A 15,810-nucleotide genomic window follows, 5' to 3' on the forward strand; every position below is an offset into this window, starting at 1 on the left:
GGGCATCTGTGGAGCCCAATACCTGGGACAGCGGCAGCCGGTGAATTCATATTCGCCATTGTTTTCTGGCTTCTCCTCCCAGCCAATAAGGAGATGAGGTGGATCTTAAGGATGGATTAGCTGGAAGGAGAACCTAGGGAAGCCATGACCTGGATCTGGTAAGGGCAGACCTGGCGGGGGGGGGGGTTGTTTTAGTTCACTGTGGGATGACGTCACATCAGCATATAGTTCTGCACAATGATATGTATTTTTGTGAAGGGGTATAAAGGTCCCCACCAACCTCCAATCTTCATCTGAGTTCAGTGTTCTACAAAAGGTACACAGATATGCAACAAAGTCACTTTAGATCAGGGGTCTCAAACTGGTGGCCCTCCAGCTGTTGTGAAACTACAAGTCCCCATCATGCCTCTGCCTGCGGGAGCCATAGCCATACATGTAACTGTCAGCCTTGCAATGCCTCATGGGACTTGTAGTTTCACAACAGCTGGAGGGCCATCGGTTTGAAAACCCTGCTTTAGACATATATGCTACATCTGTCCATAGGAACATGTCATGGTGGTGAGAACCTGATAGTGGCTTTTTAATACACCAGGAATGCAGACTGCCTGAAACCTTTCCACAAAATGGGAACACATGAGATTCAGTCAAGGGAAAAAAATTATAAAATAGAAATAACACATTTGCTGTCATTCTAATTAGGTGTCTTTTTCTCATTGCAAGGCTATCTGCTTTGCAAGCATATCAGAGTTGGAAGCAACGGGATTGAAGTATTGGTTAATGAGGCGGAATTAAAGTCAGCATGGGCCAATTAGGAGAATTATGGTACAATCTGTTCAGTGAAATCCAAAAAAAAAACAAAAAAAAAAACAAAAAAAAAAAAAAACACACACACACGCACAAAGAAGAAAAGGAACAAACACAGCTTAACGTCGAATATAAATCAATAATACATAGTAAAATAAACAACAAAAACAGTCATAGGACAGGCTTGCTTACTTGCTCTGCAAGACAGCTGACCTAGCTGTAGGATTCCTCACATGTTTATAATATTCCCTTGTCAACACAGTGGGTGTTTACAGACACATAGGCTGTCAAACCACACCCATCAATGGCAACTTAACTGTCAGACACCCACTAAAAGAGTCTGCTCCCGAAATCTGATATAGAGTGCTTGCCAGAGGATGAACAGCAATAATAGCACAACTCCATACTGTATACATCCAAATATGGAGGCTTGTTACAGCAATCACTTATCCAAGGGACTCTTATTAGGAAACGTGAAAACACATATATACATATATTATAGAGATACATATTTTTTTATTATATAATTGTATTATATTCAACTTTTTAATATCATGAATTTAAATGAATATGAATTTATTGTCCGCCATTATCGGCACCTTTAGCGCAAGAATAGCTCAAGAAAAATGCATTCCTTTAAATTCTATGTAGGTCTTCACACTGGTCTGTTGCTCTTCCATTGTGCTAAAAATCTTGCTTTCTGCATTTTTGGTCACAGAAAAAACACACACACCACACACACACACACACACACACACACACACACACACACGTTGAAATGCATTGGAAACAGCAAGAATGCATCAATAAAAACACACCTGTGTTACGTTTGAGTCACATGACCTATGAAACACTGTAAGCACAGTAAAATCACCGCAAAATCGTGTGCGTTTTTCGGTGCCCTTATCGGCACCTGTTTGTCGGCAATTTGCCAAAAACACCATTTTCAGCCGATATGTTTCGACCGCTGAAATTTCGGTGCATCTCTTTACTCAAGTGATAAAACTGCTATGCACATGCTATATACTGTGGCAGTAGTGTCACATTACAGCTAAACAGTAGACCATTCTTTTTAAAGTGTATTTTCACTGTCGTCCATTTTTTTTATTACCTTTGCTTACTGGGTTGCAGTCTCTTCACAGTTAAGATACTCATTCACCAATCCAGTGGATCCAGCGTTGTCTTGCTGAGATACTCTTCTATTCTGCCACTTACCAGGTCCATCCATTGCCATGTCCATTTTGTGAAATAAAGGAGGCTGCCAGCTCTTCTGGGTTCAGCCGGAGGTCCTCCAGATGATGCGACACTAGGTTCGTGCCCCCTTCTTTGTGAATTAAACAACACTATGCCTCCTGGGATATATGACGTGCATATCCCAGTAGGCACAGCATACATCATTCACCTAGGCGAGAGGAAAAAAAAAAAATCCCAAAAACCCGCAACCTTTGGGTAGCGGAACGGAGAATGGGTGGAGAGGAGGGAACTTCTTTTGAGGGTGAAGATCAGCTTTAAGAAGGCAGCAAGACAGACTGTGATAAAGTGCAAAGTACAGTTACCTACAGCATATGAAACACCACCTTCGTGGAAACATGCAGAACAGTGAATGGTGACTGTCCACTACTTGCTCCTAATTACTACATTTTACACATCACCTTTTTGCTGGAGTTTCATAGCCCATAATAACTGCCAGCCAACCAGTGGGAATTATCTGCTGACTGCTGTTTATTGCAAAGAAGTCTATTATTCCTCATTAGAGCTCACTCTGAATTGACAAGACTACTTTTTAACTAAAAGTACAAAAGAAATTGCAGATGAAAAAACATGTTTTCAAATTATCTAACCAATTAAAGTTTTCACACCAGACAGGCGCAAAAACACTTGCTTGCCTCTGCAGTCACCTTACCCTGCCAAATATTGATGGTTAGTGTCATCATTTGATGCCTATGGGTCCTGTAATAGACCGGTATTTTTCTGTCTTTACAGCACCTTCATTCATGCCACAAGCAACCAAACACCGCTAGATGTCTTAAAGGATTGATTGCTATCTTAACAGGTTTAATCTCTATACATCATTCACTTTTTCTAGGCCTGCAAATGTAAGGCACTCCTGCTGATTAACAAGACGGTACTCTCATGGGCATAAGTAAACTAGCAGGTAAACTAATTACAGACGCAAGAAGCCAAACTGCTCCCATGATCTGACTAAAAAGAAACCGTATTGTATGTATGTATGTAGCTTATGTGTAAAGTCTGACCGGATAAAACTGATTAAACTGGCCAATGGAAAAATAATTAGTAACACTAGATAACTGGACACGTGCAAGCTTAGCCTGTGATCTGATGAACAGGAGTTTATTACAGAACACACCAGATAAACAGCAACATCGTATAGTTTGCACGTCAGAAAAAAGCAGACTTGTTCTGAATTGGGACAGTAAAAACAATTAGCTACAGGTACTGTCTCAGGGTGCAGTAATTTGCCAATGTATCCTTTCCTGGGGAACTTGACATTGGGGCTTCCAAAGTAAACACATCTCATAGAATTTAAAGTAGTTGGAGGATAGGGAAGATTCCCACAATACAGTTCCTACAGTGTCATTATAAGGGCCCTGGCAATGAATTCATTATAGCCAGAAAATCTCTCACTCAAGCCAATGGGATAACATAAGCAGCTTAGGAGGAGGTCAAATGCAGGTGAGAAAGAGGTTCTGTACCGACTTTGGCTTTGACCCGGTTTTCAATGAGCACAATGCAAAATACTACATTTAGCAGGTCAGAACTGCAGCATGTTGTAGTTTTCAATTAGGAAAGAGAATATAACAATCACAGGCACTGAGTATATAGAAGACATGCACCTAGCAGCCCTTTGCAACCAGCTTACAGGAAAAAAAATAAAATAGGATTAGAGATACTCGGGCCTGCATAGACCTAGTTTACAAAAATTAATTGAGCTGGCAAGCAATACCAACAGCTTCATATGTTAAAATTGACAAGTTTCATAGAGCTTGGGGATGGATGTACTGATAAATGTTTAAATCTATGTTTTCATTATATAAACAAAAAGATAACTAAGCCCATATTAGGGGCGAAAAACATGTTGGAGGAGTAAAGTTAGGGGTCAGAGGGAGAGTGATGTGCTTCAGTCCGACTTTGTTGCAATCCTAATAAAGCGTTTTGGATTCATATTAAAAAGCGTAGCAGACTTTCGGCTTTTTTCTGAATTCCCCTCACCTCCAGTTTCTGCGCCAGCTCAATGGGGTTGATTTACTAAAGGGAAATAATGTGCACTGCAAATGCACTTGCTCCAGAGCTTAGTAAATGAGGTAAAGCATTTTCGCTTGCACACAACTGGAGGATACAAATCAGCAGAGCTTCTCCTCATTTACTATGATCTAGAACAGTGGTCTCCAAACTGTGGCCCTTTGCTTGTTATCTGGTCCTTAGGGCACTATTCTTCCCACTGATGAGACACTCTATTCTGCCTATCCAAAACCAACAATAGGGCACAATTTCTCCCACTGACACCAATAACGGGGCACTAATCCACCCTAGGATAACAATGATGGGGCATTATTCTTCTTCCAAATACCAAGGGTGGCGATGTTTACTCCCACTGATGTCAGAAAAATTTCCACTTCCGCAGCCATAGTCCAACCCTCCTAAAGTCTGAAGGACAATGAACCAGCCCTTTGTTTACAAAGTTTGGAGACTTCTGATCTAGAACAGCACTTGCAGTACAATATTTGCCTTTAGGCTTAATGTACACGGGATGTTTTTACAACCTCTCCTGAACGATTTAATGTGACAGATAAAAACCCATGTTTAAAACGTCCGTTTTGCCACATTTACATGCCGCGTTTGCATTTAGAAGTGTTTGAAAATGTTTTCTTTACAAAATAGCCAAAAATGAAAAATGCCTGTAAACGAAACGCGGGTAAACGCCGGTACCAAGTTTAGCGTCTGAACTCATTTTTTTGCCTTCAAAAGAAAAGTCTCTAAAAATGCAACTGCTTAAAAATGACATTAAACGAACCTGTGTACATGTACACATAAGATAACATTGGATGAGTTCAGGGGCAGCTGAAAAAAGCAGCCAACTGCCTCTGAACGTCCATTTACCAGCAGCAGTGTACGAGGCCAGAGTGATATCAACCTCAATAAATTTCTGTACCGGAAACAATTGGACAATGTTGTCCAGAATCAATAGAGAGAGTGCCTCTCCCCAGCAGGGACACCAAAAAACCTGACCAAGGTTCTTACCTCTCTTTACTATATGACAAAAAAAAAAAAAAAAAGTTTGCCTTTACATATTCTTAAATTTACATAAATCATCATCCATTCTACTCCTGTCTTCATTATGTCTGTCTATGGTCAGCATCACACAGTGTGGTCCTCCTAAACAGCATCACAGAAATGGTTTACGCTACTGCATGCATTTTGCTTACGTTCAGCAGCACTTGAGTTTGATATGCCTAACCACACTTCTGCTAGCATTTAATGCCTATCATCAAAAGAGAAGTGCAATTCTATGTCTATTCTGGCAATTTTTCAATCTACTCTATTAGATGCCATTCTGACAAACAATCATAATTCTTAGCAACATTGAGCTTACATGACAGCAAAACAGCTGCATTATGCTTAGCGCATTATAACATTTCCAACTATATAAGTGCATTTAAATTATATCGCTTGGAAATTTAATAAGATGCGGAGGTAAAAAGGAGCAGAGCAGGAAAGAAAAAAAAAAAATGAATTGAGAAGTGAAAAAAAATGTTTTTTTAATACCTTACATGTCTCATTTAAATGGCATTACTTAGCTAGGTGACTACAAATGAAGCAACCTTACCTCTTGGGACAAAAAGGGAATGACTTGTGCACAGATAGCATTCAGTCTCTTGACAATTTCTGCCTGCAGAGAAAAGAAAAGAAATATAGGAGCATTTATTAAGCAAAACACCTTTTTACCCAGAGACGGAATTTATTAACATTTGATATATTGAATTATGTATACCAAGTACCTAGTTTCTAAATAAACAGCTAGAGAAGAAAGGCAAGAGGGCCCTAATCTGCAGGGGAACCACAAATCTGCAGTAGGTAAGTGGCTCGCATCCAAAACATTCAGCTCAGCAGTATGTTAATAAGGCCAGTTCGCAAAAGTTTGTCGTGATGAAAAGCGCAGCCAAAATTTCCATTCAGAATCTACATTTTTTTAAAGTCTTTACAGCTAGATCAGTAGACCATTGAAACCTGCAGACGTTGCCAAGCCAGCCTTGAAACTTGACAGTGACTCATTAATGAGCACATCCTCTTGGCATTTGACACCATCTAACGAGTTAACTGCTCAAGTATCTATAGCTTATCAAGCATGTAGCTAGTAGATTGCACAGAAGGAATGAGCTCTTAAAACACATGAGCAAAATAAACACAATGCCACTGTAATGATGAATTAATCCATCAGTAGCATATGCAGACAATTTATCATGCGTAAAAAAACAAGGGCATTCAAATGTAATGGCATTAAAAAAAAAAAAAAAAACACATGATATGTATATAAAACTAATTGTACAGAAAAAATAAATATATTCTATAAATACACACTTTCCCCAGTGCAAAAAAAAAATTGTTTTGAATGAAACATGCTCAGATGAGACTCCTTTCGTTGAGCTAAGAAACCACAGGTAAGACAGGGCCACCATTTCCCCAAAAAAAGACTTTTTTTTTTTTTTTTTTTATCGTTTTGCGAACAGAGCCACAAACACAAAAACTTCATTTAACAGGCTATATTATTCCTTCGGTCAGACCCTGATGGTCCATGGTGTGTAATCTTCTTTGTGAAGGCAGAAATGGAATCTAAAAAGGTCTAATGATACTCTATATATTAAAAGTATTACAGATGTAAAAAGCAATAGTTAATATTAAAGTATAACGGAAAGGAATTTTTTTTTTGTTTTGGATAGCATGCAGAGGGAGTAGAACACCTGTCAATTTTTAATGCCGTCTATGTCCCTGTTAGAGAATGTGAAACTCCCTATTTGTCCTGTAACATTGAAGGTGAAAGTAACAGAAAATTCACAAGTTTTGGGGTTGTCCCCAGAAAGGTAGTAGAGAGGAAATCTACCAATGGAGACATTGGTTCTGATGACCTGGGGGTTCAATGCCTTTAATTTGCAGGAATTTACTCTCACTTCCTGTTTGGCTATGAGACAGGAAGTGAAGGGAAATCTCCGCAATGGGACACAGATGGCAGGGGAAAAAAAAAAAAAATCTGACAGGGGTTATAACCCTCCTTTACTCTATCCAAAATGAAAAAAAATATATATATATCATATAGCTCTACTTTAATTTGCATCTACAAAACTTCACTCATTCGATGGACTTTTGTGAGGACTAAATCTGCAGTCTGCATCACAATACAACCCTGTGGTGTCCTTACTAGATTAAAAGGACCTAGGCCCCTTTCACATTGCTCCGATGCAGCACAGTAAATCAGAGGTAGACTTCTGTTAGAGAAGCGTTTTTGGTGCGTTTTCTGAAAGTGTACCACAGATGCAGCATGCAAGATTTTTGGTGCGCTTTCAGAAAACAAACTAAAAACTCTCAAGCCAAGTCTATGGAAAGGCGCAGCTAACCTGCACGAAAACCAGATAAACTGGGCTGCAGCCGTTATGCGGGGAAAACTGCATCAGAGTACTGTGAAAGTATATTGTTAAAGGCACCCCAAGTGCAGACAGCAATCAAACGATCTTTGTTTGGGCACCAAATCACCAGGTACCGCAACACTAGGTGTTTTGGTGCAATGCATTTTTAGTGCTACTTTTGCTATGGTCCACTGCATTTTTCAGCTCATTCACGGACAGTGTACTGCAGTCCCGTACAATCCGGCCCTTAGAGAGCATTTCCTTCACTTTATGTCTAAAGTATGGGAAGTGAAGGGAAATATCAATATAAAAATACATATACACACACACACACCCCTCACATTTTTGTAAATATATATTTTTTTTTTTCATGTGATAACACTGAAGAAATGACACTTTGCTACAATGTAAAGTAGTGAGTGTACAGCTTGTATAACAGTGTAAATTTGCTGTCCCCTCAAAATAACTCAACACAGTCATTAATGTCTAAACCACTGGCAACAAAAGTGAGTACACCCCTAAGTGAAAATGTCAATATTGTGTGGCTACCATTATAACCCTCTTGGGCATGGAGTTAAACAGAGCATCACAGGTTGCCACTGGAGTCCTCTTCCACTCCTCCATGACATCATCATGAAGCTGGTAGATGTTAAAGACCTTGTGCTCCTCCACCTTCTGTTTGAGGATGCCCCACAGAGGCTTAATAGGGTTTAGGTCTGGAGACATGCTTGGCCAGTCCATCACCTTTACCCTCAGCTTCTTTAGCAAGGCAGTGGTGATCTTGGAGGTGTGTGTTGGGATCATTAAGTTGGAATACTGCCCTGCAGCCCAGTCTCCAAAGGGGGGGGGGGGGGGGTCATGCTCTGCAGTTGTGCTTCTCTCCTGGTTGCCACCACACATGCTTGACATCTGAACCAAATAAGTTTATTTTGGTCACAGACCACAGGACATGGTTCCAGCAATCCATGTCCTTAGTTTGCTTGTCTAAAGCAAACTGTTTTCGGGCTTTGTGCATCATTAGAAGAGGCTTTCTTCGGGGACAACAGCGATGCAGACCAATTTGATGCAGTGTATGGTCTGAGCACTGACAGGCTGACCATCAACACTTCAACCTCTGCAGCAATGCTGGCAGCACTCATACATCTATTTCCCAAAGACAACCTCTGGATTGGACGCTGAGCGCATGCACTCAACTTCTTTGGTCGACCATGATGAGGCCTGTTCTGAGCAGAACTTGTTCTGTTAAACCACTGTATGGTCTTGGCCACTGTGCTGCAGCTCAGTTTCAGGGTCTTGGCAATCTTCTTATAGCCTAGGCCATCTTTATGTAGAGCAACAATTTTTTTTAAGATCCTCAGAGTTCTTTGCCATGAGGTGCCATGTTGAACTTCCAGTGACCAGTAAGAGAGAGTGATAACACCAAATTTAAACACACCTGCTCCCCATTCATACCTGAGACCTTGTAACACTAACGGGTCAAATGACACCGGGGAGGGAAAATGGCTAATTGGGCTCAATTTGTTGCCAGCAGTTTAGACATTAAATGGTTGTGTGTTGAGTTATTTTGAGGGGACAGCAAATTTACACTGTTTTACAAGCTGTACACTCACTACTTTACATTGTAGCAAAGTGTCATTTCTTCAGTGTTGTCACATGAAAAGATATAATAAAACGATTTACAAAAATGTGAGGGTGTACCCACTTTTGAGATAGAGATATTTATAGATATAGCCTGAAGGTCCAACGTGCAGTGCAGTGCATGTGAGTGATGTCATCGCATCCTCAGCCACTCATGTAGCCAGAGGCCACGAACCCAGAAGGTAGACCAGGTGAAGATGGAAGCCCTCTCAGCTGTGACAGCGCAGCGCTGGAGGGCTTCATTTTAAGGAAAGTCTCTTTAGCACATTATGACATTGCAAGGAATCCCCCCCCCCCCCCCACCCTCCAACTGCAGTTTGCTACTGCTTTAATATATAGTCTGACCACTGGTACACTTCAGCGGCCATTTTTAAATGAAACCAAGAATACATGCGTCCTTCGGAGGTGTGCATTATTGTCCACTCTTCAGTTCCAAGCATTGTAGGATTAGAACCAACTGCTCTAGAGAAAAGCAGCACACGCAAACCCACACAGTCATTCTCCAAATATGTTTGAATTACCTATCAAGGCACAATAGAAAAAGTAAAAAGGGTAACATGCACATTTTCTTAAATCTGATATTTTACCTACCTAAATAGCTACTAGAAATTGACAGACAAAAGACGATAGGAAAACCATAACTTGCTGTTAACATTTGTCAGATCCGAGGCCCATCACCCAAACAGAACTTAAAGCTTACAGCAAACCACAGTTAGTATGTCATTTGGCCACAAACACCTCTGAAGCATTTCAGAAGCACGCAAAGCACACACAAAGCATAAATTCCTTCCAAAGACACCAACTACATTGCAAAAACCAAAAGTAGAGAAAGATCAGATAGAGCAAGACTTCAATTAAAAAAAAAGAAGAAGAAGGGGGGAGGATAGCCCTGCTTTGAAAAAAATAAAATAAAAATAGAATAAAAATAAAAAATAAAAAAAGGCACAGACTAAACAGTTGGTAAATGGTAACTGCCCATCTAGTTAGAAATCAGTACCTCTGTACTACCAGAACATGGAAACTACCCACAGTGCCTACAGAATCCAAATGGGGCTGCTTCTATAAATGGCTCAAGATAATATCTGATAGCAGCCAGACAAGTGATCAAAAGTTTACATAAAAAATGTTTTTAATGTTTTTTGCATGGACCACTGTTAATAAACCGTTCACAAGCAAATATCCCAAACAGACCACAAAAGGTCTTTATCCAGTTCTGATACCACAAAATATATAGGCTTCAATGCAAATACAGCAACCAAAAAGGACTACAGAAACAGTTATGGGAACCCAAACTGGCAAGGGTCACAGACTCTTCTCAACTATTGGACTGTAAAAGGATTACATTTTGGGACATAAATTTTTGATTGAGTTAATGAAAACACATTCAATAAAATCTTATTACGTGTAAAATCAAAATGCCAGGTGATCCTGCCATGAAGGTCCTTGTTAAGGCACTTTGTAATGGATGAGTGACAATGCCCTGTCTCCCATTTGTGTTTCTGCACTGTCACACAGGCCTTCAAAAAAGGAGACTACATTTCCTATTTCACCACAAATAAGTCAGGTATGGTCCACTATTTTCACCATTGGGAAATCCGCCCTGAGAAAACGCCATGTGTGCATATAGACAGGGAGTGGTAACAAGTATGCTGCAGGAAATCAGTAGTGCCAAAATGAAAAACATGGAAAAAAAAAAAAAAAAAAACAAAAACGTATACAAGTATTTTTTTGTTAAAAATTGTAACTGGTAATGATACGTCTTTGCAAACTGAATTTCATGAGATGTGAACAAGTACTAACAAACTAGGCTCCATGCACACTTAAAGCGGTTGTATAGTCTTTTTTTTACTTTTACCTACAGGTAAGCCTATAATAAGGCTTACCTGTAGGTAAAAAAAATATCTCCTAAACCTTTACAGTTTAGGAGATATTCCCCTTGCTATGCGCCGCTGACTGCAGCGGCGCATGCGCACAGGGGATTCTCGGCTGAAGCCCGGCAGCTGCCGGGACCCTGCCGAGTTAGAAATCTCCCGCGCGCATGCGCGGGAGTGATGACATCGCGGCTCCAGCCACTCACAGCGCTGGAACCGCGATACCCGGAAGACACGCCGAGGCAACATGACAGCTCCCTCGGCGTGGACCAGGTAAGATACTGACGCCTCGTTCTAAAGGTAAGTATTTCATAATGAGCTAGTATGCGGTGCATACTAGCTCATTATGCCTTTTGCTTTACAGGGTTAAAAAAAAAAAAAATTGCGGGTATACAACCGCTTTAAGCTCATAAATGGCGGTTTTTGGGAATTTGGGCATTTTTTTTTTTTTTAACGGCTCATAAACTCCCCTTTGTTAGCCTATGTGTCCATGTACACATGGATGTTTTTGGACAAAAAACGTTTATCAGCAGTCTGAACACCCTAAATTAATTGCGTTCAGAAGCTGTTTTTCTGACCACAAAAAAAAAAAAAAAACACGCTTCAACATTGATAAATACTCACAAACGTGTCTCACCAGCGTTTAACGTTTTTGATCCATTGAAAAAAAAAAAAAACTAAAAGCTAACAAAGGCTATTGCAAATATGTTGAAAGATTCACTGCAAAGCTACTGCCGTTTTTAGTGTGCATGAGGGAAGATTTCCTTTTAAAAGGACTAATGTCATCCCAATAAAGTTCTTTTAAAAGGGCTAGTCAACATGGTAACATAATCAAGTAAATAAAATATATATAGATATATACATACACACACACACACACACACACACACACACACACACACACACACACACACACACACTATAATATTATATATATATATTTCTAAATTCAGGAGGAGTTATGGCAGCTCATAATTACCGGCAGGCTCAAAAGGTCTGTGGGTCGTAGGCATTGGGCATCAGATTTACTAAGGCAGGCCACAGATGGTACAATTTTGTTTCCTGCAACTACAGGTTGCAGGAAAGAAAATTACAAAAAAAAAATAAATAAATAAATAGGCTTGGTCCCCCCATCATGGTCAGTGTTGATGGGCAAACCCCTTCCGTGGAGCTATTGTGTATTACCGGCAGGCAGCATGTACCCAAGTCAAGCCCATTGATGGATCGAGTTGGGTACATTCAGCCTGCCCATGGATGGTTCGAACCTCAGTTGATCTCTGCTGAACCGGCCAAGATTCAAACCATCTAGGGCCAGCTTAAGACTTTAGTGGGCCTTGTTGACAAACATAATTGTTGCAGATTACAGAGAACTTTAGCCAAAAGGAAACAAGATGAGAAGCTTTGGATGGAACCATCTTGACTCCTGAGCAGATAAGCACGAGTTGGCCTGTGACATCTGGTTTTCACAACCCTAGTTTAGGTGAGGTCATAATGTTTGTGGGTCAGCCCTCCAAAATCCTAAACAACTATTCCCAGATGAGTTATTCCTTCCCCAAAATAGGCTAGCACCAGGACCCCTAAAATCTTTAAAGTGCTTAGGTGACCCAGAGGGTACTTGCTTAGGGCTATTTCACACCAGCATTTGAAGTGCATTTCACATGCAATATTTCTATGGAAGATGCACTTCGATAAAAAAAGACAACTAAAAGTTGCAAAGGAAGCAAGTCTGCCCAAAATGCTGAGGTATGAAATGGCAATGTCTGAGCAGCCAAACTGCATCAATTTTTATTTAATTTGCGTCTATGGGCTCTTTATCATTTAATGTTCTTAAAGTGACAGTAAATGTTGCCCCAGCAACAGACTTTCCTATGGCTCATCAAGTTTGGCTTGTGGATCCCAAGAGAGCAAGCTTTTTAAAGGCGTTCACAGGTCTCACAACCAAGCTTTCATTATATTGCACAATAAGTCTATGGAAACATGCTCCTAATAGTCGGTTTTGAAAGTGAGTCTGAACTAATGGCGCACAGCCCAAACTCCTTTTCTAGCACAGCCATTAAAGGATGTAGGTTATTGCTGTTGTCACCATTGATATTTGTCATTGTAATGTAATTAGGGCCCTAAAATGATGCATTACAGCCCTTGGCACAACTTCTATTAAAATCTTTTCTTCTGCTCACTGAACTGCGACCTGCTCTCTGATGAATAACAGACAGGCAGCTTTAGGGAGAGGGGAAGATTCATCACATATACATATATTTTCTCTTTTCTCCCACCCTTGCATAAAGCTTTACAACTGAATTTTGGAGAGAACGAAAAATCAGGGGGAAATAATGGAAGGGGGGGATGTGTTTTGGAATCTTTATCTTACCGCTCAAAATTCTGATTGCATCTGATAAATCTTGCTCGACAACAAATTTGTAGCCAGAAAACTGCAGACGTCTAATCTGCTATCCATCAGTTGATGCCAACCCAATCAAATTTGTAGGTTATGTGGGTCATGCATCCATGAACACATACATTCATGAAGAGTCTGTTTATACCACCACACATTTCAAAAAGCTATTAGGCCCTACTACAAGTTATAATGCTATTTAATATGCTAAAAGCCTTTCATATTCACTGCCGCTACTATTATTTTTTCAAAATCCTGTACCATCCTATGCTTTGGATAGAATATTTTCAAGTTGGTGGATTTTTTTAATTTATTTTTTGTAGTATAAACATCTAAAAAAAAAAGAGATCCAGTTAAGTCTATGCTGAAGATATAAGGATGAAAGGAAGGGGGAGGCAAGCAACCACTTACATCTTAACGTCTCAGACAGCGGTTCATCCCCCACAGACATACATCCATTATTATGTCCTCTATACCTTGCACTCCCCCCTCCCCCAAGAATGAAACCGTACATCACATGAATAACGGAATCTTGTCTACAGGACTTCAAGGAACATAAAGAGCAGTACTAGAACAGGAAATTGTTCCATTCTCTCACACTCTGCTATAATTAAGTGCACCAAGGCCAATCCGACTCAAAATTATTATTTTTTTTTTTTGCAAAAGAAAACTGCTCATTCTTCTCCCCATGAACAGTCAGTGTTAATAGGGGAATCCCTCCCACAGTTAGTGTTTTCCTGGGTGGGTGGCTGGAGAAGCAGTCCCTGCAGGGAAAACACACAGTGATTATTCCTGGGGGCAGTTATTGCTAGGGCTGGGAGATTTTCTTAAAAAAAAAAAAAAAAAAAAAAACACACACACACACACACACACACACACACACACACACACACACACACACACAATTCACGATTCGAATTTTTTTATTTTTTGGAAACCGCGCCGGTCCTGAGGCGCTGCGGGCATGAGCTTTTAGGCGAGGCCGCGGCCTAGTCCGCGGCATCCGGCCTCGCGGACTAGGCCGAAGCCGCGGCCTCGCCTAAAAACTCATGCCTGCAGTGCCTCTGGACGGGCGCGGTGAAAAAAAAAAAAATCGATTTGCTTAAATTTTGCATCGATTTGACCTCTCAACTCAATTCAAGGTTTAAGTCGATTTTTTTCCCAGCCCTAGTTATCGCTTGTAAAATCAGAGAGGCTGGCTGTACCCAAGTTGATTAATCTATCAACTTGGGTACATTCAGTCTGCCCATACATGGTTCGAATCTCATCATCAAGTTCCTGCTGAACCAGCCAAGATTTGAACTGTCTCTGGTCAGCTTTAAGTGGTTCTAAAGGCAGGTGGTCTTTTATCTTATAACATTCTATGCATGAAGATAAAAAACCTTCTGTGTGCAGCAGCCCCCCTAATACTTACCCAAGTTCCCTCTCAATCCAGCGGTGTTGCACGAGAGCCACGAAGTCCTGGAACACACCCTCCAGATTGGCTGGGAAACCGCAGCGGGTGCCATTGACTCCCACTGCTGTCAAAGTCAGTGAGCCAGAGGAGAGAGGGGGTAGGGTCGAGCCGCTGCTCCATATCTGAATAGACACAGCAGCGGCTCAAGTGCCCCCATAGCAAGCTACTTGTTATGGGGGCACTCTGCAAGAGGAAAAGGCCAGGAGTGCAGGTGGGAGATCCAAGAAGAGGAGTATCTGGGCTGATCTGTGCAAAACCACTGCACAGAACAGGTAAGTAGGACATTTTTTTCTTGGTTTAAAAACAACAAACAAGACTTTAGTATCACTTTAAAGGCCCTGAATTGGTGGTACACAACCAGTAAGGTCTCCCGGAAAAATGACCCAAAAACTGCACAGCCATCTCCTGTCCAGACTGATGAGCTATTACCTTCACTTTCCTGTTGGCTAAACTAACAGGCCCCAGTTAATGACTTACACTAAACCGATCCTCACCTAAAAATTCATTAACTACAACATATTTTCAATACCCTCAAACTAGTGACCATTCCTAATCCCTCATTGCTTGAAATGCAGACACAATCATCTAAAGTCTGCAGATAGCCATCCATAACGCCAATGCAATAATCCACAAACCTAGGCTTGTGTCACGCACTTTTATAGGAGGTGGTCAGCAGTGACATCTTACCTTTTTCTTTCTAAAAGTAGGAAACAGGGAGTTCTAAGCAATAGCCGCAAAGTAGACTTCCTTACTATTCCCAACACAGGCTTATAGTGTTCTGACACTGACAGGTGATAATTTCTAAAAATAAATATATTTTTACCGTTCAATAGTCAAACACACTTGGTTAGAAAAGTAAAAAAAACACACTTCAATATAAAAATATATTATTCCTTTGCACAAAAACAAAACCACACTCATTAAAACAAGACAAACAGGTCATTTGGACGCCAGAAGTAAAAAATGGACTCCGATTTCTATAGTATTTCAGACATGTATTAAAATCTGAAA

General features: G+C 40.6%; 1 protein-coding gene across 5 annotated transcripts in view; it reads right to left on the minus strand.

The window, feature by feature from the left end:
* LOC141146947 (transducin-like enhancer protein 4) overlaps nucleotides 1–15,810 on the minus strand; it is a 182,711-nt gene that overhangs the window by 128,523 nt on the left and 38,378 nt on the right. For all 5 annotated transcript variants that reach the window (XM_073633843.1, XM_073633834.1, XM_073633826.1 and 2 more), the window contains exon 5: nucleotides 5,651–5,713. In XM_073633843.1, coding sequence (XP_073489944.1) covers nucleotides 5,651–5,713 — 63 coding nt within the window. The remainder of the gene's footprint in view (nucleotides 1–5,650; nucleotides 5,714–15,810) is intronic.

This window comes from Aquarana catesbeiana, linkage group LG01 (assembly GCF_042186555.1).
Source record: "Aquarana catesbeiana isolate 2022-GZ linkage group LG01, ASM4218655v1, whole genome shotgun sequence".
In the NCBI taxonomy this organism is placed as follows: Eukaryota; Metazoa; Chordata; class Amphibia; order Anura; family Ranidae; genus Aquarana; species Aquarana catesbeiana.